This window comes from Hemiscyllium ocellatum, chromosome 18, assembly GCF_020745735.1.
Source record: "Hemiscyllium ocellatum isolate sHemOce1 chromosome 18, sHemOce1.pat.X.cur, whole genome shotgun sequence".
NCBI lineage: Eukaryota > Metazoa > Chordata > Chondrichthyes > Orectolobiformes > Hemiscylliidae > Hemiscyllium > Hemiscyllium ocellatum.
The window spans coordinates 32,501,822-32,527,498 of NC_083418.1; the positions used below are offsets into that span (position 1 = coordinate 32,501,822).

General features: G+C 42.6%; 1 protein-coding gene across 1 annotated transcript in view; it reads left to right on the forward strand.

Moving 5' to 3' along the window:
• The window catches only part of myrf (myelin regulatory factor), a 200,792-nt gene that overhangs the window by 101,179 nt on the left and 73,936 nt on the right, over nt 1-25,677 (forward strand). The window contains 2 exon segments of the mRNA XM_060838633.1: nt 487-834; nt 15,980-16,041. Coding sequence (XP_060694616.1) covers nt 487-834; nt 15,980-16,041 — 410 coding nt within the window.

The following is a 25,677-nucleotide window of genomic DNA, read 5'->3' on the forward strand; positions in this document are numbered from 1 at the left end:
GAAATCCCTCCAAAAATCTCCATTCGTCCCGAGTAACTGTTGCTCTGATTTTACCAACGTGACTCTGTGGATGAACCTGAGCATTTCTCAGGAGATATGTAATTAACAATAAAATCAAACATAGACACAAAGCTCTTGACAGTATAAAGGCACCACATTTCCCCACTGTGCAATGAGGATTGTTTTATTAAAACAACTTGCTTAATGTTTTTCAGGTCCTTACTTTTTTATTTTGAAACAGGTTTGATTTGTTACAACCTTCTCTGGAAAGATAAAATGATAAAATGATATCAGTTCCTATTTTGCCAGGCAAAGAAAATATTCTATTGCATTTACTAGGCATTGTTCTGTGGTTGCTACTACAGTGATTTTATTCAGCTTACGAGATGAGGTATTGTCAGCCTAAAGTTGAAAGCACATGTATAATCTTCATTGAATATGATGGTTGTATTTTTCTTAAATTAAAGAACATTTTTTTTTCTGCAGTTGTTTTCCAGATCTCCCAGTCTCCGTAAGTTATTCCAATCCTCAAGCATCTGGCAGTGCTTCAGTTGGCCATCCTATTCCTAGCGCCCTTGGGAACACAGGCCACCTAAATAGTCCTTCCACCAGTGGAGTCAACCACCTTTGCCATGTAACCACCAGCTGTATGCCAGTCGCAGCTAGACATGGCGGTCTCGTGCCAAACCCCGTACCTTGTGGTCCAAACCTCAGCGGCCACATGAACTGTAATGGCAACAGTGGAATGCTAACCAAAAGCTATCCCAGCAACCTTTGCATGAACAGCAACACAACTGCTATCAAAGTGGAACCAAAGCCCTCCTATGCACCCGGGTAGGTGAAAATGAAAAAAACGTGTTCAACATTTGAAAGTATTTTAACCGGAATTCTAATGCTAAACGTTTAGATTTACTAGAATTCTTTCCTTGTTACACTCCTAATCATACAAAATTCTTACTGAAAAATAATGTTCTTTCTTAGCAATCAAAAATCCTGCATCCGGTATGTAGCGGTAAATAACTTTAAAAATCATATGGTTACCTGTTCACAATAACATGCTTAGGTGTTTCCACTGGTATGTTTTCTTGATTCCTTTAAGATGGTTTATTTTCAGGCTGATCAACTATGCTGCAATATAAGAGATTGCGCATATTTTTACTGGTTTGTACTGGTACACAAAAATAATAATGAAAGTCTGGAATTCTCTCCTCCCAGAAAGCCCTTAGGCACTGAGACAATTGAAACCTTCATGACCAAGATGAACAGGTTTTTTTCTCAGACAAGAGTATCACAAGATATGGAACAAGGAAGGCTCAAGGGGTTTGGGGTTCAGATCAGCAGTGGTCAGATTGAGTGGAACAGGCATGATTGGCTGGATATTCTTACGAATGCAGATTGTAGTGTAACTTTCAGCAGGTTAGGCACATTTGCTTTTCAGAAATATTCGAAATAAAACTTTGACAAACTTCAAAAGCTTATTCAGGTAAAGGTTACTTGTATGGTTTTAAAACACAATGTCTGCATTTAAACGAATGACTAACTGATAAATATTTTGTTATTCCATAAAGTACAAGGTGACCCCATATCTGCAGGTCCTGTTACCGCGGTTTCAGTTACCTGCGGCCCGAATGTATTATCGGGAATGTTCCAGCACCAGGGACCAGGAGGCTGCTGGAAGGTACGGTTCCCCATTGAAATGAATGGGTTCGCACCAATCTGCGGTTTCTGGCTTCCGCAGTAAGTCTTGGAATGTATGGGGGATGGGGGAACTCCTGTACTGAAAATAAATCATTAGGTGTTGTACCTACTTCCCATCAGAGTTTCAGTGAAAGGCTGTTAGAACCTCATAGATTCTCAGAGTCACTAAACAGACATGGGGACCTAGAATTTGGATAACCCTGTGTTTGGGTTGCAGGGGTTTATGACACCCAGGAAGATCAAGGTGGGCACCATTGACATTTGCCCCATTTTCCCTGAATGATTGTAGTATCTCTCTGAGCAGGTCTCACACTGTTAACTGCAGCTTCCAGCTTCCTGCAGTCTCTGTGTTCAGCAGGTGGACCCTGCAGCATTCCCATATCCGTGAATTCAGTTTCCGCGGTTTACCGTGTCCTGAAAATATTACAGGGAACATTCCAGAAATAATTCCAGAGTGCTGCTGGGGGGGTTAAATTTCCCATTTAAACGAATGAGTTTGCTACTATCCACCGTTTCAGGCATCCGCGATAGGTCTTGGAGCATATCACCCGTGGATACGGGGGGACACCTGTATATGATACAGTCAGGCTGTTCTTCTTATAGACCAGTTGTACCTTAAAGGAAAGGTGCAGAAAGATATCGCTGCCATGTAAATTATTATACGGTGAAGACCCAGCAGAGAGAGGATTCCATAGCAACAGATGCATCCCTGAGTAATTAGGAGGACAGCATGTCCCTCAGGGTCTCACACTCTCTCAGGAATATTTCCTGTTGTAAATATTCCTGGAGTGCTCAGACTGGATGGCCGTAATGGTAATATCCCTGGAGAGTGATGGAGTAGACATCATGGAAGTTGAGGGCATGTTCCGTGTCATCTCTGAGAATGTTCACCCTTAGAAGGAAGTATGAGCAGAAGGTCAACGAGGTAAATGTTCACCATTTGTTCTCACAGATGCAGGAGCACTGTCTCAAGAAGTCTCATGGCCTTACATGGGTGGTCAGTGCCTGTGAATATATTGTCAGATGTTACCACCTACCCATTGTATCACAGCCTTTCACGCTCCACAGGCGACAGCACCCCTTTGATACCTCTTGTCGTACTCTCCCTGGCACTGAGGACTCACACCTAGTATCCAAATATCTCAGTGCCCCCTAAAATGCCTGCTAATGCTACCAGTCTCTCCGCCACCTCTCAATGCCTCCATGTACTTCCAGCAATTCAGCTATTAAATGCACATACTCCAAATGCAGTGTAGTACAATCAATGAGATTCTACTGCTCTCTTGAAAGATGGTACACAACAGAAGATAGCAGAGCTAGTGGAGATCAGGAGTCTGATACAGAAGATGGTTCTCTGAATCACAATGTTGGAAAACAGAGCCCCATTACCCAGTGTCATGGAGAACATTAATAAAGGAGTGTGTTCTGACTTGATTTCCACCCTTCAACCCTCACCTGCTCATCATCCTGCTACCTCACATCAACGTGCCACAAATCTTGACACCATGGTGCCCTTGCTTCTTACCCCAACACCCTTCCCTCCCCACAATATTTCCCTTCTGAGTTTCAGTGTTCAGGCACTGAACACCTGGTGCCTGTCCAGCCTCACTTTATATTTTGATCCATTATTGTCACATATACCGAGATACAGTGAAAAGTATTGTATTGCATGGTATCCAGATAATCATACCTTACATAAGTACATCAGGGTAATAGAACAGAGTGCAGAGTTTAGTGTTACAGCTACAGTGAAGGTGCAGAGCAAGATCAACTCTAATATATGAGAGGACGGTTCATAAGTTAGGTAACAGTAGGGAAGAAGATGTTGGTACATGTTTCAAACTTTTATATCTTCTGTCCGATAGAAGAGGGTGGAAGAGAAAATAACCAGGGAGGAAGGAATCTTTGATTATGTTGATTGCTTTCCTGAGGCAGTGGGAAGTACAGATGGAGTCAATGGGTGGAGGGCTGGTTTGGTTGATGGACTGGGCTGTGTTCACAACTCTCTAATTTCTTGGAGTTGTCCTATGGAGAGAATTGATTGGGCACTCACACCAAGTTGAAAATGTGTTGCTGGTTAAAGCACAGCAGGTCAGGCAGCATCCAAGGAACAGGAAATTCGACGTTTCGGGCCAGAGCCCTTCATCAGGAATTAACCAGCTTTAACCAGCAACACATTTTCAGCTCTGATCTCCAGCATCTGCAGACCTCACTTTTTTCACTCACACCAAGTTGCTGAGTTCATTGACTTGTCTGCAGACAGCCTCCTTCCTCAATGTCAGAATGAAATGTTAACTCTGTTTCTCTCTCAACAGTTGCTGCCAGACCTGCTGAGTTTCTCTTGCACTTTCTATTTTGTTTCAGATTTCTGGCATCCGTAGTACTTTGCTTTGATTTGAATGAAGGGATGTTGTGAACCTTGAGGTCTGCCTGTCCACTGGAGGGTGTAGCTAGTGCTGTGTACTGTCAGGCTGCCTCGCTTTGAGGAGTGAACCTCACAGAGGGCCCCTATACTGATAACTGGCCTGGTTAGTTCAGGGGCCACCAGAACAGAGTGTCACTGGGGGCAACTGTTGTCACCAGATTTGAGCACTCTTCTTGCTTTTCAGCAAGCGGTTTTCAGAATTGTTCTCCTTTTCTCACTTTTTGCCGTGAGGTTAAGAGTTAGTGTTTTGGACCCTGTTGCAGTTTGACATTGTTAAGAGATGCTAAATACTTGCAGATAGCCGGTGGGGTGGAGGGGAGATCAACCTTTGCTTTAACCATGTTTTCTAGGCCCCTGTCCACTTCAGGAGTGAACAGAGCTGTCAGGCTGACCATGTCATCTCCAGGTTGCCATCAAACAGATCAATATCCTGAGCTGCCTGCATGTAGGATTGGAACTGGGGCTCACGGTGTCATCTGCATTGTCACTCCTGGGTTACAGTTGAGGTGGATCAATGTTCCATCTTGCCTCCTGCAGAGTGGATCATTAAGGTGGAGCATGTGGTGCTGACTGACCCCAACCTTTAAGCCTGGATCTCGTGTGTCATGGCCCAGTGGTAGGGGTAACAAGGTCTCCGAGACCTAGAGATTCAGGGTCTCTCACCTCAAGGTGGGTTGCTAACCAAGGTTTGAGGGGACACTCCTGTTTTATCTACAGCTGGTCTGTAAATGGCATCCTTTTGGTTCCAGGACATTATGATCACATGAAATAAAACAGAAAGTGCTGGAGAAATTCAGCAGGTCAAGCAGTTATCTCTGGAGAGAAAAGCTGACCTCACATTCCGAGTCCGATATAACTCTTCCTCAGAAAAGGTCATTTAATCCACTTACAATCCTTCCACCAATGATCTTTATCAAGACGGTAGGATGTATCTGACTGAAAAACAAAACTACATCTCTATCTAAAATTTCCATACTCCTCTTTACTAAAACTAGGATATCATATACATGCAAGTTGAATAGTGATCACTGAAAGTTAAAACATTTCAAATCCTGTTACCTGAGAGCAAATTAGATCGATGAACAAATGGAAGGGGAGATTGAGAGGAAGATGAAGAGTGAGCAGAAGAGAAGGCATTTACCTTGTTTTGTTTTGAATATTTTATCAATTAAATTTTGAAAACAGATAGGAAGTTTGTAATGGTCACCAGATTCCCAATTTTGATTGTTCAAACATCTAAACATTATATTTATTAACTGCAATTAATTTTCAAACTGGACCCCAATCTGATCAGATTGCAGTAACAGGACCTTTCGTGGATTACAGTGTTGTAACTGTCCCATATTGGAAGAAAAGTGAACAAAATTGGTCTGTCCTGTTCCTAAACAGACAATCAAAATGTGAGCCAGCAGCCTGAAGTTAGCATTAAGGCCTGAGTCAAGGTAGACATGGGATAGGGCAGGATTTCTGCCACAGGCTCCTTGATCTGGCTCATTGCTACCCACTGACATCTGAGAGGCACTGAATATGACAGGCTTTCCTGATAGGAGGTAACATCGGATTCTGATGGATGCAACCTCACTTCCATTAAATACCAGCTTGTGTTTTTTAAAAAATCAACAGGCTGTGAAGCTCTTTGGAAGTTCCTAAGCACAATGAGTGTTTCTGGAAATGATGTTTGGTCTTCCTTGTTATTCATCATAATCATTCTTATTACAAATTTGGTTTTGGCCCAAATATTTAAATTTGTGCTTTAAATTGGCTCTTTACTCATCTGATTTGCTAATTACAATCTTAGTAAACAGTGCAAAGAAAGCATTGTTTTTAGAAGTTTGCAAACATACAGAAGACATCGACTGACTGTGGAGTTTGCACATTCTCCCCGTGTCTGTGTGGGTTTCCTCCGGGTGCTTCGGTTTCCTCCCACAGTCCAAAAAAAAAGTGCAGGTTAGGTGAATTGGCCATGCTAAATTGCCCATAGTGTTAGGTGAAGGGGTAAGTGTACGGAAATGGGTCTGGATGGGTTGCGCTTCGGTGGGTCGGTGTGGACTTGTTGGGCCGAAGGGCCTGTTTCCACACTGTAAGTAATCTAATCTAATCTAATCTCATACTCATAAGGATAATGTTCCATTTAATTTCAGACTGTTACATGCTACAAGATTAAAACTTGTTATTTTTGTTTGGATTCTTCATGCCCAGACTTGGGTGGCCTTATTTTACACTCCTGTTTCTCTGTTGGATGGAAATATATGCCTTCTGGTTAAAATGCACATTCTACTTTTGTTTGCAAATTCATCAGTATATAAAAATGCAAAATATATACTCCATGCTACACCTACAGCTTCTTCTATTCCAACTTGCAAAGTAAGAGTTTAGCACATTAGAGTCTTTTAATGAGTCAATGGTTCTTCAGGAAGCAGGCATATTTGTACCCGAGGGGTTCTGTATCACTGTTATGATTTATAAATAAAAGTGGAGACAACAAAACTATGGGATATAAATGTCCAGGAATACAAGCTGTTGTAATGATTTTGGGGGTAATGTTTCTATTAGACACGTCAGATCTCAGAACAAAATCTGGCCTGATAGATCATGTTTTATTTTCTTTTAATTTGATGTGGTAATTTTAAGCACACAAAACTGTAGGTTTTGTTGTAACAGTTACAAAAAATTAGTTTATTACACAAGATAAATGAAAAGTAAAATGCACCAAACTATCTAAATTTACACTGTTTGAAAGATTTCATAGCACATGGAAAGAAAGTGTCTCACCTACTCCCCACTATCAACATCTAAGTTATTGAACTCCAAGAAATTTTCCCTTCCCTGTAAAATCTGTGAGTTTGACTCAATCTCTATCCCTGTCCTATGAGATGTGTGTGGAATGATATTTGTCCGGGAAAGGAATGGAAAACTGTGCCGAAGGATCTGCCAACCCGGGATCTGAGCTGAAGCAGATATTTGTGTTTAGCTTCCTGGCACCAGTGACTTTCACCAGGCTGGGAGGTGGGAGGTCTTGCAACAACTGCCTGATCCAATAATAGTGGTCACTCAGCTAGATAAGAAGCTCCATGTCTGCACACTGAAGGCTACGTTTAGATTTTGACAGAGGTCGTGGCCTCTGTACAGAGCTGATAAGTGCAGCTGTGGTCCTTGCGGGGAGAGTGAGCGGTAAGTGCTGAAGGAGTTGTCAACTTTCTGGCATCACAGAGGTACAAAAGCAAGGGCCAAAGGGTTCCAACATAATTGGTCGATCACCATGGCTCAAGGAAGGGCACAGCTACAATGGGAGTGTCACAGTCCTTCCTTCAATCCTTCATCTTCTGACTATCAAGGCTGCTTCATCTTTGCACTTCTTCCCTCAAACTTTGTGGATGGATTCTAATGGGCAACCTATATTCTTGAAGAGGTGTTACTCACCCTGTCATGTGACCCTGAGATGGAGGCAGAGAAGTAATATGACTGAAGCCATGTACTCACCCCTGAGTAAGTTGCTCTGCTTCTGAAGATGAGATCCCGATGCCTGGATGGTGCGCTGATGCAAGGGTCTTGCTCTGGTCCTCTATTCTCTGTATTTCATGGGTCTTCTGAGAAAGGTGGACCTTGAAAAAGAGCTAGCACACAAAGAGCTCAGAAGAGAAGCAGAACATAATAGAGGAGAAGGAGGAAGAGTCAGAGGTGAAAGATTGAGTCGAGATGCCCAGGCTGCAGAGGGAACTAGCCTGGTAAGGCCTGGGACATGAGACTCTTGACCCAATGCTGTCGATATGTGGAATCATCTGAACCAGGCATGTTTCACATGAGTCCTTTGAACCCAGAAGGAACAGTGTGCAGTGGAACTCAGTTTGAGTTGCCTGGGACAACATGTCAATTGAAGACACAGCCCGAGGACATAAAAAAAACTTACAGCCAAAGAGGGAAGCCCATCTGCCCAGATCTTTCAAGCTCACTATTCACAAATCCTTACTCCCTTCAACGTTTCAACCCTCCTCTCCTTTAGCAGTTTTAATAAAAGGAAGCTCACACATCAAGCCTCATGGATCAAGATTTACATTTCATTGGACAACATGGTGGCTCGGTGGTTAGTACTGATGCCTCACAGCACCAGGGTCCCAGGTTCAATTCCTGCATCGAGTGACTGTCTGCGTGGAGTTTGCACATTCTCCCTGTATCTGCATGGGTTTCCTCCGGGAGTTCCAGTTTCCTCCCACAGTCCAACAATATGCAGGTCAGGTGAATCGGCCATGCTAATTTAGCTATAGTGTTAGGTGCATTAGTCAGAGTAAATATAGGTTAGTGGAATGGGTCTGTCTGAGTTACTCTTCAGAGGGTTGGTGTGGACTTGTTAGGCTGAAGGGCCTGTTTTCATACAATAGGGAATCTAATCTAATCTCACATGCTGCTGGAAAGGACAACAAGCGCTCCATAATACCTGCTCAGTGCTCTGCTCATTGTGACGGTCTTTGCTCTCAGCACATCTTGTGGTCTTGAATGAGATGGAGTTACCTTACATTCTTGTCTCTGTTTTGACTGAGATATTAGAGCAGAGACTGTTGTTGTAAAGGTGTCTGTGGGGGCACAATCCAGTAGTTGATGCATTGTCATCGATGCCGGGGCATGCTGAAACCCAGCTGCATAAATGGGGCAAATTGGATGATGCTGGTGCCCCATGGGAGTTCAGTGCCTCAGCTTTTAAATGATACTCTGGGTCAATGGAGCAGGCCACCAGCTTGGGCACAACTGGTATCTACATTAAATAGTTCAGCAATCACAAACTGGCCAAGTTCACATGGTGCAGCATCCAGCCCAAGAGCACCAGTGCTCAGTTCCTGCATTTACTCTGTGCTGCTGCATATAGCTCTCGGTAAAAGCAGTCACGTTCTCATCTGTTCAAAGTGACACACCTGTTGAACAGACTCTTCTATCCTTAGCGCAGGGCTTCCACACTACTCTGGGGAACTCTGACATATAGGAGGATGTCTATTCCTGCTGGCCAAGGTGTTTAGATGGAGTTTAGTCTGCAGTCAGCTCCAGTACTTGGCCTGGTGATTGTAATGGAGTCAGGCATAGCATCTCAACAAAAGATCACATCATGACAACTAGCCTTTGAGAGAACAGAGCTGAAGCTTCCAAATGCAATTCTGTTTTTGAAAAGCTGTCAGATGGGGCTGGAATGCAATGCAACCCGATATGCGGATCACCAATTTCTTATGGATTCCAATCTCCACAAATACTCGTTTTGTTGTGACAATGACATGCAAGTATGGACCCAGTCCTCCTGTCTGACCCTCTCCTGGCTAAGAGAGACCCCCACTTCCATTGCCAGAATGGAAAAACACAAGTGAAATTGAGCACTATTGGCCTCAACACTGTGGCTCATTGATATGGGAAAATGCAAACCCACATCAGCACCATGGCTCTGAGTCCAGCTGAGGGCTTAGTATGTACCCAGAATATACTCTGTCCATGTTCAGGAGCACCTTCATCCCCCTCAACTGCTTTGCTAGTTGATGTTTGAAAACACAAAGGCCTGTTCTGGGGGCTTAGCATTGCAGTGAGTGTGTTTAGTGAATAAGATCATTAAATGGCTCCCTAAATTGGAGATAGTTTCTGGGGATCACACCTATCACTGTGTAGATGTCCTCAATCTAAGGCCTTCTTCATTTTCTTTTGCCACTCTTTAGGAGAGATCTCCTTCCTCTCCCTTGCTACATCAATGGTGAGCTCCAAGTTCACACACAGGAAATACAGTCAACCCTTCCCTGGATTACAGCCCTTTGTTTTTCTTACTCTATCTTTCTTTCACTAGAAAATGCCATTGAACTGTAACCACTTTAATGGCTGCCATGGTTAATGTAAACCAGACTGGCTTCCTTTCTGCCCTACCTGTTCCTATTCCTCAGCTGTTCATTAGCTACAGGTAGATTGGGCAGCCAATTAGCAGTCTGCTCTCATAATACCTTGAGTCATAATTTCTGTTGTTGTGTTAGGTTTGCAAATAATGGAGCCCTCCAATATTGAACCTCCCATATTAACACTGAAGCAGTCAAGATGGAGTTAGATGATCATTTGAAAAGGAACATTATTAGATTACCTACAGTGTGGAAACAGGCCCTTTAGCCCAACCAGTCCACGCACCCAGCACTATGGGCAAATTATCATAGTCAATTCACCTGAATTGCACATCTTTGGATGGAAACTAGAGCACCCGGAGGAAACCCACACAGACATGGGGAGATTGCGCAAACTCCACACAGACAGTTACCTGAGGCTGGAATCAAACCTGGGACCCTGGTGCTGTGAGGCAACAGCGCTAAAAACTGAGCTACTGTGCCACTCAATATGCATGGTTACAGGCAGAAGGCAGGAAAGTGGAAGACATACTGGGCTGAATGGCCTTTCACTATACCGTGAGCCTATGAACATGAAATGAACAATCTCAAGTGCCACTTTGACTACATCACTGGTACCTATAGATCCTATTCAGGCAAAGACTGCAGCGACACAGAGCCAGTTCTGTTGTCATCCTTCCTCCCTGACATTAGGAATTGACAGACATTTCTCTGTTTACAGGAGAAATAGGAGCAGGATTAGGCCATCAAATCCTGCCCCTTCCCCACCAAGTGTGATTTATAAATCAGTAAGCATTTTGCTGTAATAATGCATCAATCCAATTTTCTGTGCTATCCCCTTACACTGGAGGGTCCAATCTCCTTGACAAAGCTGGACTTACACCAATGGCTCAGCCTGATGGAGTCCAGGATCTTTTCACCGATACTTCAATCTCTCAACATAATTTCCGCCATTGTAGGCTGAGGAAGGGCTCACCTCTAGTACCCTGACATCCATGGAGTAATGTGCCTCAATAATTGGACAGACATTCTGTCCCTGACAAGGTATTGGTGGATTTCCCAGGAAGTGGAACCTAGGCACTATCAGACCCCCACTGATTTCCTGGGGCTTTCATGAGGTGTTCTGCTGCAATCCTAGCAAGAAACCAGTCATCAAAGAACTTCTAATTCATTCCTACTATAGATAGGTACAGTAAGCAGAGTACTCTGTGGGACTTTCTACTGTATACTGTATTCTTTCTACAGTGGTGTAGTTGGAACCAGATATATACAATATGGAAAAGATGCTTTTAAGGAAAGTTTCCCCTCCCCCATTCGCAGAGGTATGTAGATTAAGTCCATCTTGTCAGCCTGGTACAGACTAGCTCCCAATGTTTAACTTGTATCCACCATGCAAACATTGCTTTAAAAAAAAATCTGATAAACCTTTACATTATAGAGAATGATTCAAAACAGACTGTGTGGTCTGGCTGCAATTAATAAAAATGGGTCAGTTTTTATGCACATGTTTAACCCATGGAGCCCCTAACTGAATCAAGTTCAATTATATGATTCTAACTGACTGTTTTTGGCAATGGATTTTTTTTTCACAGGCCTTTCAGAGGGATTTTCTCTGCCCCCATGGCCTACAAACAAGAAATGCATACCTTGAAAATGTCAAAGAAGTTATAGAACAGATTGAACTTGGCCACCTCACCTTTCCTCAGATTAGCTTGCTTGCGCAGTTCATAAACACCTTGCTAATAGGCAACACAGAATAACAATCGATGAATTTATAGGGTATTGACCAGTGAACAATAATCTCTTAGTGATCACAATATTTATAAAGTATTATCTTAGAATGTCTCTAACATCAAATTACATGGATGCTGAAGTAAATTGATAAAATTCAGAGAAATATAAGAAAATGAAAAGAGAATTAGCTATGGAACAGAAGAATCATCATTGACATATAATATTGAATATTGTTTATTAGTTTATACTGGGAATAAAATAACAATTATGATTGTTGCTTAAAGAGTTAACCACTAAATGAAGTTCATAAAGCTAATCCTGGTCGAATACTTGGCCACACATTGAAAGCTTCCCATAGTGAAGGGCAGCATAGAAATAAAATTCTGACTGTATGACATGTTGGTTAGATGGTAGGATTAATTTTCATAGCCTAGCTAAGGTGTGAAGAGGGCAGTTGTGCGAAAAACATCACTTCATCTGACTTTCCCATTCTGTGCCGGTGAGGTTCATGGCTTTACAAACAGCAACAAAAAAACCAGAACATGACAGTAGATGCTTTTATCAACACAGTAATGCCACACTTCTTGCTGCTGCTTTTCTCATCATGACCTACTTGTGTTGCTCCATATGGTGGCCTCAAGTGAATGTGATATCCAAATTGCCATCCCAATAGCACAACAGTACAGTTCCCAACTAGTCCACCCTCGTTTGACTGAGATCTTTGCAAGCATGCACTTTTTCAGATGGAAGCCTCAATATTGTACAGAAAGAAGAATCCCATGGTATCAGAAGGACTCTGAAGCTGTTTTATTGTCTGTTTTCTCTCAGTATTGGGTAGCACATTTCTAAAATTAACTATTGGAAGTGGAATTTAAATGATCATTCACCTGCAAGCACTTGAGTCATTGGTATTTGTTTGGAGAAAAATCATGGCACTTTTACCGTGAAGCAGGCAGAATGGATATTGATAGGTTTATGTACGACCTGCCAGAAAAACCATCAAGCACAGAGCCTGTGGATGCTCAGGACATAGGATTTGTCTTGGTCCTTCCATTATGTCTGGAGAAAGAGCAGCAACAGTAAATGAGAACACTACAAGCATCTGCAGCAGGGCTAGTTAGAAATCTATTCATGAAGAGACTGATTGAGGACACTGCTGTTCATCTGAAACCATTTTCAGAAAGGCCTGCACCTCCTGTTCAGAGTTGGCACTGAAGCAATGAAATTCACTGCAGCCTGCACCACTCACTTTCAGATCTTTCCAGGTTCCAGCAGTTGAGGTCAGCCATTTTCTCAGTTTGGAAGTCAGGCCTGCACCAAGCAGGTGAGTAAAAGTCTCTTTACTATGGCTTTACCAATCAGGAGATCATGTTCCTGAGGGACACCAGGAAGCAGCACAAAAGGCTGCAGCATCTTCTCAGATTGCAGACCTCTCCAACCACTACAATCAAATTACTCCTGAAGTGAAGGCTGGCCCTCCATCAGTTCAGCACCCCTGTCAGTGGTTATGAAGTGGTTTATGCAGCAGAATGAGTAGGAGTGAATTAATGCGTGGTTCTGCAAGGGATCCCATGTGGATGTGAGGAGCAACTCAATCAGGAGTACCAAAAGGAAGAGGCAACACACTGTGGGTCACAATGTGCAAAAAAGTGGATCCTGTTTGAGCATTTCAGGTATCATTTGTGCAATAATGAAGAAATCAAGTGTGAATGTGCATGTCTGTATCTGAACGTGTCACGTGTACATGTGTATGTCTGGTATGTGTGTGTGTCTGAATGCGTCAAGTGTGAATGTGTGTGTATTTGTTAATGTCTGTGCCAGGTGTGTGTGTCTATTTGTTGATGTGTGTGTGTGCGGGTATATATCTGTCGATGTGTGTGTGTGTGTGTGTGTGTGTATATCTGTCTGTCTGTCTGGTGTGTGTATATCTGTTGATATCTGTGTCTGGTGTGTGTATATCTGTTGATATCTGTGTCTGGTGTGTGTGCATCTGTCAGTGTCAGTGTTTGCCTGTGTCTGGTATACCATGTGATTATAGGGCAGTTAGGGAGAGCAGAGAAGGTCACGATTGGAGTGTGAGTGGGAGAAGAAATGAAATTGAAAGACCCAGTGCAGCAAATGTCATGTTACAAAACATAATAATAGTTGTTGCTGCTTGTGTAAGCAACTTGAACCTCACACAGCATTGAACTCATATACTGAGTGCAGCTCCCATCCTTTCCATTTTCTTCTATCTCTGTCCAAGTCTTGTGCAGCATCTCCCTTAACATCAGTGGGAAGAAGATCTGTTTGTGGGCTCGTGACTCTTCCAAGAAGACCTTCAGTGCTAATTATATATTGAAGTCTTTACAAATAATGCAGCAGAGTAAATGACTGCTCACTTTTAAGAGGATCACGCAATCTATAATCGGTACCAGAAAGACTGGGAATCCTGCACTCTGATTCAGAGTCAGTCATCATTGCAGAGACATGTGGACTGCTCTCGACTGAGATTTGGTTAAGCCTCACGGACATCATTGGATGGCAGCCTATTGTTCCATGTACACTCAAAAAAGCCTGCCAAAAGTTAAAACTGGCCTGTGTAAATCTAAAGAGTTAGTGTTAACTTGTTGTAAAGAATTAATTGGCCTAAGTCTACAGCAGCAGCTTCCTAGCAGCATCTCCAACTAGCTGTTACAATTGGTTGAGACATGTAAACAGCAGGCAACTGACAGACATCATCAGGAAATTCTCTTACATCTTACAAAGATGGTGAGATAGTGTGCAGGATTCAGTGAAACCCTAAAGACAATTCCAGATTTTGTGATTACATAACAAGAGATAAGTTTTGGTAGTGTATCTCTTCTTATGTAGTTCACAAAAATACATGGGCATATTGAAGGGAATTGGAAGTAAACGTTTTGTGATAAATCACTTTAACCTTTTCTAACATGTTTTTCGCATTTACCTCCTTGAACCAACTTCTAAAAGTTTGATCTGGCCATTTTTCATATTTTTCTCTGCCCAAACTCCATGTTTATTTCTGAAAACAAAAAATGCAAAATACAGTGGGTAAGGTCACATCCATGGAGAGAGAGCAAGCTAATGTTTAGATGACTCTTGATCAGAGCTGACGTGAAGTGTAGAGGGGGCAGCATTTATGCAATAGTGGGGAGGGTGGAGTGATGGAGGAGAAAGGCTGCTGATACACAATTGGAATTCCTGTTGTAGGGAAGAGCAAAACGTCTTCAGGGTGGGCATTCCTCAAAGAGACATGGCAGTTGATTAAATGATGAGTCATCTAGGCTCAAAACATTAGTTTGCTCTCTCTCTCTCTCTCTCTCTCTCTTCCCCCCCATGGATGCTGGCTGACCCACTGTGATTTCCAGCATTTTTTTGTCTTCAGTAAAGATTCCAGCAACTGCAGTAATTTGCTCCTACATGTTTAATTCATTGGTTCTGATGCAACTCCCTTCTGGACAGTTCAGCATAAGTTCACCGACACTGACTTAACTAATTTTCTCTCCGAATTTGTATTCTGTAACTTTGTGCTTTCTCTGTAGTTTTTAATTATAATGAGAAATAGAGGCAGGTGGCTGAGGGTTGGGTGAGAAATTCCTCTTCAATGTCTCAATACTGAATTTGTCAGAAGATTGAGACACATTAATTTTAACATGGGAAATGTAAACAGTTTGTCTCATCCCTATCCTGACCTTCTTTTAAAATTGCTTTTCCATGATACTTTTTCCTCTGCTTCTGTGGATTTCCAGGGGAACAGATGGCGCAACTTGTGTTTGTATATCCGTCAGTGACACATTCAAACCAGCCACCATCCAGAATTCACAAAATGAACGATCTTCACCCTAAAACCTGCCAGTCCACTGGGTGGGCCAACCATTCATTTGTGCTATGTATAATGATGTTCCTTTTTTAAAGGATCTTGTGAGAATATTGTTCCAGCAGCTTTGCCCAGCCCTTGCCTGTGTATGTAAAGGATTGATAAAGCTACAAGGAAGAACATTGTGACGCAGAAATGAATGCACATTGTTTTGATTTTAAATAAAAGAAATAAGGAAATGATTAAAAGAAAGCATAACAACATATTTCCTTTTATGGTTTTTGATTCATTTCTAAAGACAGTTACAGGAATTCCAACCTGCCGTTAAGAAATGGTTCAGTATTTATGTTATATTTGTTTGAATTGTCTTCAAGTTAAGCTTTGGGCTAAATGATAGCTTTCAATTATTTTTATCATATAACTGAATGTTGTGCAATGCTTTTGTCTTCTCAGCACTTTACCTGAATCCCCTCCTGATTCTGGATCCGAGCCGTACTCCCCTCAACAGGTGAATGGTAAGCCCCATGTCTTCCTATTAGGGATTGGTTTGCTCTAGGCGCTACCAAACCTCTGTCTGAATAAAGGTGTGACCACATGCCTGAATTATCAGTGAAAGCAGCCATTTATTAATATTATCAAAGCTCTCAGCCTTTGTTTAGAGCTTCACTACACTGAAAGGCTTGCCGTGCTAAAATTAGTGAGTAAACAAAGCTAGCAAATGAGAAAAACTGCAGTCGTGACATTGGAAACCTGTAGGGTAGAGAATTACTGGCCAGTGGGCACTCTTTGAAATGAAATGCTGGGGACTGAAGGGGAAAAGTTAAAATAGTTAAAGGGAAGAGAGTCTGGATGATCAGAATTTCTGCTTGCTATAAGCACCTGTGTTCTGTTTTAATGAGCTTTCCCTGTGCTTCTTGTGTTGTTGGAGTTGCATTGCTCTGCTTATCAAATGTTCCTTTCGTCAGAGATCCCACAATTCTGAAGTTATTGGTAAGTTATTTGCCTGCTTTTGTAATTCTGTGTTAGATGTTTAAGTACGGGCATGGGAAGTGCTTTGTGAACTATACAGGAGAAAAGGTAATGAAAATAAGGAAAGAAGAGACTGGATGAAAGGGAGGGAGGGATCAAGCAAGAAAAAGGAGAACGCTGCTGGAGAAAGAAAGGAGCAGGATTGAAGGCAGAGAGTGGGAGAAGTGACAGATGAAGATAAAATGGAATGCAAATAAAAACAGTAGAACAGTATTGTTCTAGTCCCGTTGTATGGGGATTTTAAATTCAAGGAGATGTTTATAATTAATGCCTGTGTAAGCTAAGGTCTTTCTTTTGTAATTGTTACGTTTTACTGTTGGAGATTGGAGGGGAAGTGGGAGAGGCTTATCGTTTATCCCGTGGGGAATGTGAGCCATCTTTAAGACCATTATTGTGTTACAAGGATGTATTTTCCAATTCCTAGTACCGATAATAGGCAGCAGTCAAGTGCAGCAGTCTGAAACAGCCAGGACATCTCCAAAGGGATAGCGAGCTGGCAAGTGGGGAGATCACTTGCAAATAGCCAAAATTGCAATGAAAGTGGAGCAGATTTTAGCTTTCACATGCTGACAGGCAATGGTGTATGACTGATGAGATTAGAGGTTGATCAGGGAGTACACTTTCTCTAATGGATTTTTAAGTTTTTAAGTGTTTGGATGTGAGCGCTAATAATAGAACAACAAAGATTTGGATTTATATTATGCATTATTGTGCCTGTCAGAATTGTTCCCAATAACAATGCCGTTAAATACTTCTGGCATGTACATGAACATATGGCAGCAATAGAACAGGTAAAATATGGATAATCTGTTTGTGATAGTGTTGTTGACAGACAGAAGCAAAACTTCACATTCTTCTATCAGTAATATCTGCCTGAACCAAAGGAACAGGTAGACAGGGCAACAGTTTAACAGTTCATTTACAGGGAGGTGCTTTTCACAAGACAGTGGCCCCTCGATACTGCAGCAGACAGCACCTAACATATTGAAATCCTTCTCTAGAACTTGCACCTGAACCTTCTAACACATTGGTTGCTGCTCCACAGTGACACCTGTAAGGCAAACAGGATGTTGGACTTTGTAAACAGATCAGTGGAGCATAATTCAAAGCAAGTTGTGCTCAAATTGTATATTGCTTCAGTCAGGAACCCTTGAGTACTGCTTACAATCTTGCCCCGAGATACCCAGAAGTCATTACTGTCTCTGAGGTGGCTAACAGAGCAGCTATAAGGCTGGTCCTTAGACATTTGAGATATTGGGGCCAGATTGGAGAAAATAGAGCGTTTCCAGAAGTGCCTCATACACAAGCTAATAACAAGTGGAGGCAAGGAAGGTTCAGCACATTAGTTCAAACTTAATTCTGACAGTTGGCAAGTGGCCATGACTCAACTTCTTAAAGAGCAAATTGAGAACTGATATCAATTGTTCTTCATGTGAATAACTTCCTGATAAGGAGGTGGACTTCTGGACAGAGCAGTAGAAATAACAACTTTGAATCAATAAAAGAAACAGTCAGGATGTTTCAAACAGGTCTGGAAGTATGAACTTGAGTTGATCCTTTCTTAAACACATTTATGATAGTATTACCTGAGAATGTTCCAACTGTGTCATGTGGACACTCTCATTTGGAGGTGTATCTGAATATAGATATACTGAGCTAGATTGGTTGTCAGAATGCAGGGAGGAAATCCTCGTGATGAGGATCACATGCCTTCCGTGGAACTGACCTGAGTACCATTCATTGATACGGAAGGAAACTCAGACAGACTCTGTTCCAGGCGTTTGATCTTCCCTGCAAGATTTGCTTCTCTGCAGCTCATGTACAATGACCTGGTTACAAGAACAAAGATATAATGTGTTGTTGTTACGAGGTGGCAGTTTTAATTGTGTGGGCCAGCAGTAGCACAGAAGTGATTGCAGTTTCAGGGAAGTGCATTAGCTGTAGCCTGGAGGAGGGAATCCATTCTGCAGCAGCGGGAGATAAGGATGGTCCTCAGGAAGGGTCATTAGCACAAGGTGCACCTTTGGTAGCCTCCCAGCTCAGTCCTTTTGTGCAGTACAAGCATAATGGAGTCTAGACTGGAGATAGCAAGCGTACAGTACAGTATTAAGGGCAAGCCATTTGATTTGAACACGGTGCAGGAATTATGGTGCTTGATTAGCCATGCTCATGGATGGGTATCCTGTTAACCTTTTTTGCTGCCCGCTGTTTCTCAGAATGTCAGCATGCAGCCAAGACTGTCTTGTTAAGTGGCTGGGGCAGTAGTCAGTTGTGTGAATGACTGACACCAGATAAATATAAGCGGCAGTATTAAAAGCTAGGCTTTACCTCTAAAAGGAGAGCAGCACTGGGCTGCTAGAAGCATTGGGAACTGAACAGAACCAGGAAGAAAAACCAAAGAGTGACACAACAGGGAAGAGATCAGGCTCCCATGTTTGAAGATGCTACACTGAAAGCCTTGGTGAAGGATGCGGTGAAGGAAGGGAAATGTCCTGGGGGCAACAGAGCCTCCTGAAAACAGAAGTGGATGAATGTAGAGGTAACACCAGGCTGACTTAACAGGGTCAATGACAAGATTCAACGACCTCACTCAAATGGCAATGTCAGTGACGGAATATTCAAATTCCATGTCTCACCATTGTGTCACCAACTTCAGACACTGCTTAACTCACGTTATCCCCAGTACCCATCTACCAACTGCTCTATTATCTAGATTCATACCTGACACAGGAACATAAGGGACCATGAAGTGTTGAGGCAGGGAAGGCCATTTAACCTTTTGAGCCTGCTCACTCATTCAGGTATGTAGTTTTCATACACATGAGAAATTATGTATCCATTTAACCATTGTATCCCCAGTAAATCCTGTCCTGGGGAAAAGTCTCTGGCTACTGACTCTATCTACTCCACTCATTATCGTGTATACCTCGGTCAGGTCTCCTCTTTTCCTCCTTCTCTCCAGAGAGAAAAGTCAGAGCTTACCTTTCCCTCCCTCCTGCAGGACAAAGTTGTGCACAACTAGAGACAATCAGAGGTAATTGGAGGGTACCATCTTCATCTTTCCCACAGTGGGAGCGATGGCACTGACTGATCATGGACAAAAGAAGTGCTGAAACCATCAAAGACGACAGTATCCTCATATGTAATCTTACAGCCCATCTTCCTTCCATCCCACAGTGCCTCTGATTTAGAGACAGTGAAAGCATGCAGCCCTTATTTTCCCTCTGCCTTTTACCACAATCGTTCTCATTTATTTCTCCTTTTTGATAGCCAAGAACCATAACCTGGCCAGGCAATGGAGAACTGAGTGAACATGAAGATACAGCACCTGGATTTCCACAACCTGCTCAAATACAAAAACTGCATAAACTTTAGAGGATTTCACAGAGATACAAACTGCGTGTGATCAAATACTGAGGACGGGTCACTTGAAATGAGGGCACAGAGCAGGTCAAACAGAGTTTGCTGGAGTGGGGAGATTACAAACAAGTGATGCTGAGGAGGACTCTTGGGGAGGGCACATTGATCCTAGAATGTATAGAAGACATCGGATGTGCACAATAAAATACTTGGTGCATTGGTCGACTGCTAGAAAGTGTCAACTCAATGCTGGTAAGAAGGAATCCATGCCAACTTGGCACAGAGGTTTCCTTAGAACTTGAGGCCCTTTCTTTCCACGGAGGAAGTGGTAACCAATGCATCATCAGTCTTGTATTCCCAACCATAATGCAACATTTGTTGACTGATGCCTCAGTTTCTCCATAATGCAACAGCTTCCAGCAGTAGGTGAGTGCTGCAGTGGAAGCTCAGCGTGCAGTCACCATGGCTTTGGAGCACGGGTGTGCAATGGGGCTTGCAGTCAAGCTTTTTGTCCTCCAACCAATTGCTGGGATTGCTGAGGTATGGCTCACAGAGGCGGGCAGTGACTTCATGAAGCATGTTGTCATGTCTCAGAATAACATCGTAACTGCTGCTCAACCCTTGCTGCTGCCTGTCGCCCGGTCAGCGCTGCCTCTCACAAACAATTTGAAGGTGCTTCATTCTGATTCTGGGCCTTCTAGACCCTGAGCTGCCAGAGATTGACTAATTCTCAACCACTGAAAGACAACAGCCTTTCACCAGTCATGTTACAACCACCGGGGATTGCAGCCAGAGTCAAATCCATGGCTACAAGAAGACTGGGGACACTCACTGATAAGTGATTAGTCTGAGCAAGAGAAAGAGAGACTTTACTACAGGCCCAGAATTGAATCCTGGTTGGTGAGTCAGAATCAAGGACCTCACTGTACTGCTGGGTGAACAGCCAGCAGGCACTACAAAAATAGCAACTTGGATTACACCCAGTGACACACACGAATATTAGAAATAGAAAGATAAAGCAGACGAATTGTGGCTGGAAAGTTGAGACAAAATGGAGGAGTTAGGACATTGCAAATGATTGTAGAGAGATGGGACCTCTACGGGTTGGATGGTTCACACCTGAACAGAACTGGGACTGAGCTCCTTGCACGATATTTTGCTCGTGCTATTGGGGAGGGTTTAAACTAACTTGGTAAGTGTGTGGGAGCTAGTAGAGAGTATCAGAGAGGAATTCCAAGGTGCACCAAATTTGAGAGATAGATTGCTCTACAATAGAGGAGTTAATTGGTGGGTTCAGAATGTGTGAGAAAGTAATGAAATAAAAGTCAGGGTTACTGTGCAAGTATATGAATGCACAGAGAATGGTAAATTGGTTTGTGAGTTGCTGGCAGATTGCCAAGTGGGACATGGAGCTGTGGCTAGAAAGGAGACCTGGCTTCAGGAAGGTCAGGACTGGTTGTTAGATATCCCAGGATACAAGGGAAACTAGAAAATAGCAAAAGGGTGAAGGTGGTGTATTGATTAAGGAGAGTACTGCAGTGCTGGAGAAAGAGGATGTGGAAAGGGGACAACAACAGAATTATTTAGCCAGTGCTAAGGAAATAAAAGATGCAGTTCAATTGCTTGATGTGGTCAATAGACCATCAGCCACTGAAAAGGATATAAAGGAACAAATTTGCAAAGAAATTACAGCGAAGTACAAAAATGGTATAGTAGTTATAACAAGGGACTTTAATTATCTGAATATAGAGGGATAGTAAAAGTCCAATGAGAAAGAGAACACTGCTAGATGTGGTTCTTGGGAATGACATGATCCAATTGGATCAAGTGTCAATGGGGGAGTATTTGAGGGACAGTGAAGATTTAGGGTGACCCAGGAAAATGACAATGGACAATCCAGGCCAAGAAAGTTAATTGGCAGAAAACTAGTGTCAGAGGAGTAAGATTAGATCAAGGTTGAATAAAGTGGAGTTATGGTTGGCAGGAGAAGGAGTAGCTGGAATTACCTTCAAAAATGAAATGATTTGGGCACGTTGCAGGTACATTTCCTTGAAAGGGAAATGTAGGGCAAACAAATCCAGAATTTGCTGATGACAAAAGAGATGGTTGTAATAAAGCAGAAAAATTGTGCTTATGACAGATATCAGGGAAATTGCTGTTGAGGACCAAGCTGAATGTAGAAGGTTCAGAGCGGTGGTGGGAAAACAAAGAAGCAAAGAGAAAGTCTGAAAAGAAATTGGCAGCTAATGTAAAAGGGAATTCTAAAGTCCTCTAGAGGTATATAAATAGCAAACTGATGGAAAAATGAGACATTCATGCTGGTAGGACACAAAAATAAATGGATTTAGACAGAGAAGCAGAGAGAATAAGCAAAGTATTAAATATGCATTTTGCATTTGTCTTTGTTGGGGAGGAATATGCTACCTAGGCCGTGGTGACAGAGGACGACATTCAGTTTCTAGCGGGTATAAACTGATAAGGGGCGGGGCTGTTGGATAGGCTGACTACACTTAATGTTGACAAAGCACCAAGACCAGATCAGAACCTTCCAGATATCCAAACTAAATGAGAAAGAATGTTTCAAATAGCCAAGCAACAATTTTTCAAGGGTGGTGCCAGAGGATCAATGTTCAGTCTCAGGCTGTGGAGTCACTGTGAGGGTCTGTGCACACTGCTCACTGTGCAGATGCATTGACCTCCTATTTCAGAAGTCACTGCCATACACTGACACCAGAGGTCCATGGAGTGACAGGAGAAATTAGAGGGAATGTAGAGGAGTACTAGAGAATTGCAAACATTACAGATGGTGCAGATACATTGGGCCAAATGGCTGCTTCCTGGACTGCAACAATTCTGTGAAGAGAGAATGTCCATGATTTTTCTCACGCAAGATATTGTGAACATCTGTAACTTCAGTGGGAGGGACCTGAAGTTCATCACTAAAGTTACCTTCACATCAAATGGCAAATTTCAGTGAGGAAACCTTACTGAAGCATGAATGTCTCTCATGTTGGGCTGGATAATATGGAGGTATCAGAGTCTCACCTGCTTACCTCCCTCCAGTTGTCCTGCCATTATTAAGTGATACTCAGGCAGCCAACCTCTGGTGTCTCCCAAGATTAAGATCTCTAGGGACAGAGATCCCACCCAGTGACAGCTGCTCTCCAATCAGAGCCCAGTAGCTCTTTAGAAAGGCAGTGGCCATGGACAGGCGGTGCCTGTTGCCCAGACAACATCTGCTGGAGCCTAAGGTTGAGGAGAAATCCAGGCCACGGGGAAGTAATGGCAGGGAGGATTTTTTGAAGAGGTTTTTGGTATCACAGGAAGGGGAACTTCTCAAAGAGCCCTGCTCTTTTATGATATTGTGTACCTCCATTACCTTTGAATGAGTGACCAGTCTTTCAGGAGATGACATACAGCCAGGACAGTTTTACTCATTGCATTAATGTCAGTGACTGCAGGGTGAGGCTCATCACAGTAATCATTAATCACCCACTTAAAGGCTTAAGGGGCAGCAGGGGGGCAAGGCTGACCACAGGCCATCCTGGCAGAGGCAGGAATATGGCGAACCTCGGGAACACCACCATCTTGCCAAAGAGGTAATGGCCTAGTGGTATTATCATTGGTACATTAATCCAGAGATCCAAGTAGCATACTAGGACCTGGCTTGAATCTGGCCATGGCAAGAATTTGAATTCAATAAATATCTGGAATTAAAGAGTCGAATGATGACCACAAATCCATTGTCAATTATAGGGAAGACCCATGTGGTCCACTAAATGTTGTTTTGGGGAAGAAACTGCCATCCTTATCTGGTCTGGCCTATATGTGACTCCAGACCCACAGCAATGTGGTTGACTCTTAATTGCCCTCTGGACAATTAGGGATGGGCAATAAATGCTGGCCCAGCCTGTGATGCCATCATCCTGTGAATGAAGCAATAAAAAATCCTGCCTGGATATAGCCTCCTTCCTGAAAGCCAGTATCCCCCTCTTTGTACTCTGTCTTCCAGAAGCTAGTCCTTCCATGTATGGCCTCAGTTTACCTTCTAAATTATGCTGCACTCCATTGTGAAAGTCTAATGCATTCTGTCTGGAAGCAATTGGTTTATGAAGAATCCAAAATATCAGCAAAACTCCTTCAGCCCCTGCCCACACCTCCTTGTAATTTGGCAACATTGAAGAATGAAGAGAGTACTAATTGCTTGCAAAATCAAATGAGAACTTCAAATAACGCAGAGGGACGATTCCTTTTTGCTGGTGAACATGCAGCTATCTGGAATTAACAGAGGACTTTAGCTAAAGCATTGAGCTCCTGTATGAAGTGCAGGCATCAAATTATGATTTTCTAGATATTAAAGATGTCAAGGGATATGGGGCAAATGTGTGAAAATAGCATTGATGCATAAGATCAACTGTGATCTTGGTGAATGGCAGAGCAAGAACTGGCGGGCTGAATGGCCTGCTCCTCCTATTTCTTATATTCTGAGCACAGGTTGCTTCATTTTATCTGCTTTTCGGATGGATCAGAAAGAGTTCAAATTCTAGTGTTGAAAATGGAAAATCATCATACTGTAGCCTATAAATGTTACAGCAGTATCGATGTATATGTGTACATGGGGATGGGGAGGGGTTACCTGATACATACTGGACTTTCCACATGCGAGCTGTCGATGTAGGGAAATGTTTCCAGGTTTTGTGAGGATTTGCACTCTGATGTTCATTTATGCCTGTGCTCAGGTGAACAATAAAACTCCAGTTACATTGACCATAAGTTATACTGAGGCCAGCATCAGTTAAAACTTTATCCAAACCACCCCAACCACGTGGATTAGTTTTAATGCACCAAAGATTAACTCACAATCAGTAGTATCATCTTCTGGCTTCTCTTTTCCAGTTGATATTTAATGTCAGCTTGTTTGAGGTTTGATTCAGCTTTGCGCGCTGTCTCTCTCTCTCTGTGTCATTGAGGCTCTCTCAAGGACATTTCAGATTGTATTAAAAAGGTAGAAATTTGATGAGGCTTTAATTCCAATTGCATGGACTGGATTTGAACCTAGATTGCAGATGTGAAGTACCAATTCTAACTCCAGCACCATGTAATCCCATACATTTAAGGACACCTGGGGAAAGGGGTGGAACCCTGATATTTAATCTCTTAATTATAATAATAGAGATTTGATTTTTGCCTATATCAATTCTATAATTGATTCAAAGTCGTGTTCAGTTCCAGTGTCTGAGCTTGTGGATCTGAGAGTCAGATCAGGTGTCAAAGTCTCCAGTCCTGTGCTGTTCCCCTTTGTCCTGCTCCTAGGCTGTTGCCACTCAGCAGGCAGCAGTTCTTGGTGCGTGCCTGAGAGCAGCACATTCAGAGGGGAAGGTTGGTGTAAGTGAAGTGGGTGAGGTGGGAATTAGGAATCCATGGTCAGCAGCTGCTCATGGATTGTGAAAGAGCAGAAAGCAAGAGCATAACATCGAAATTGTGAAATTATTCCCAAAATTCTTTTTTTACAAGCATGGTTTTTAAGAGGGTTATCCAGATTAGAGAGGCAATTTATAACAACTGTTTGTTTAAGAAACTGTGTTTTTAAAAGTGAGAGAGTTATTCAGAATGATAAGAAACAGTACACCTTGTAATGTCAAGGAAAAACTCCCTGCATTAGGTTGGCAGGAAGCCAGAACAAACATCATAAAATCTGGGATACTGCAAACTTCATAGCAATTTCCACACTCCAGCTTTCTGATACTGTTTGCATTCCTCCC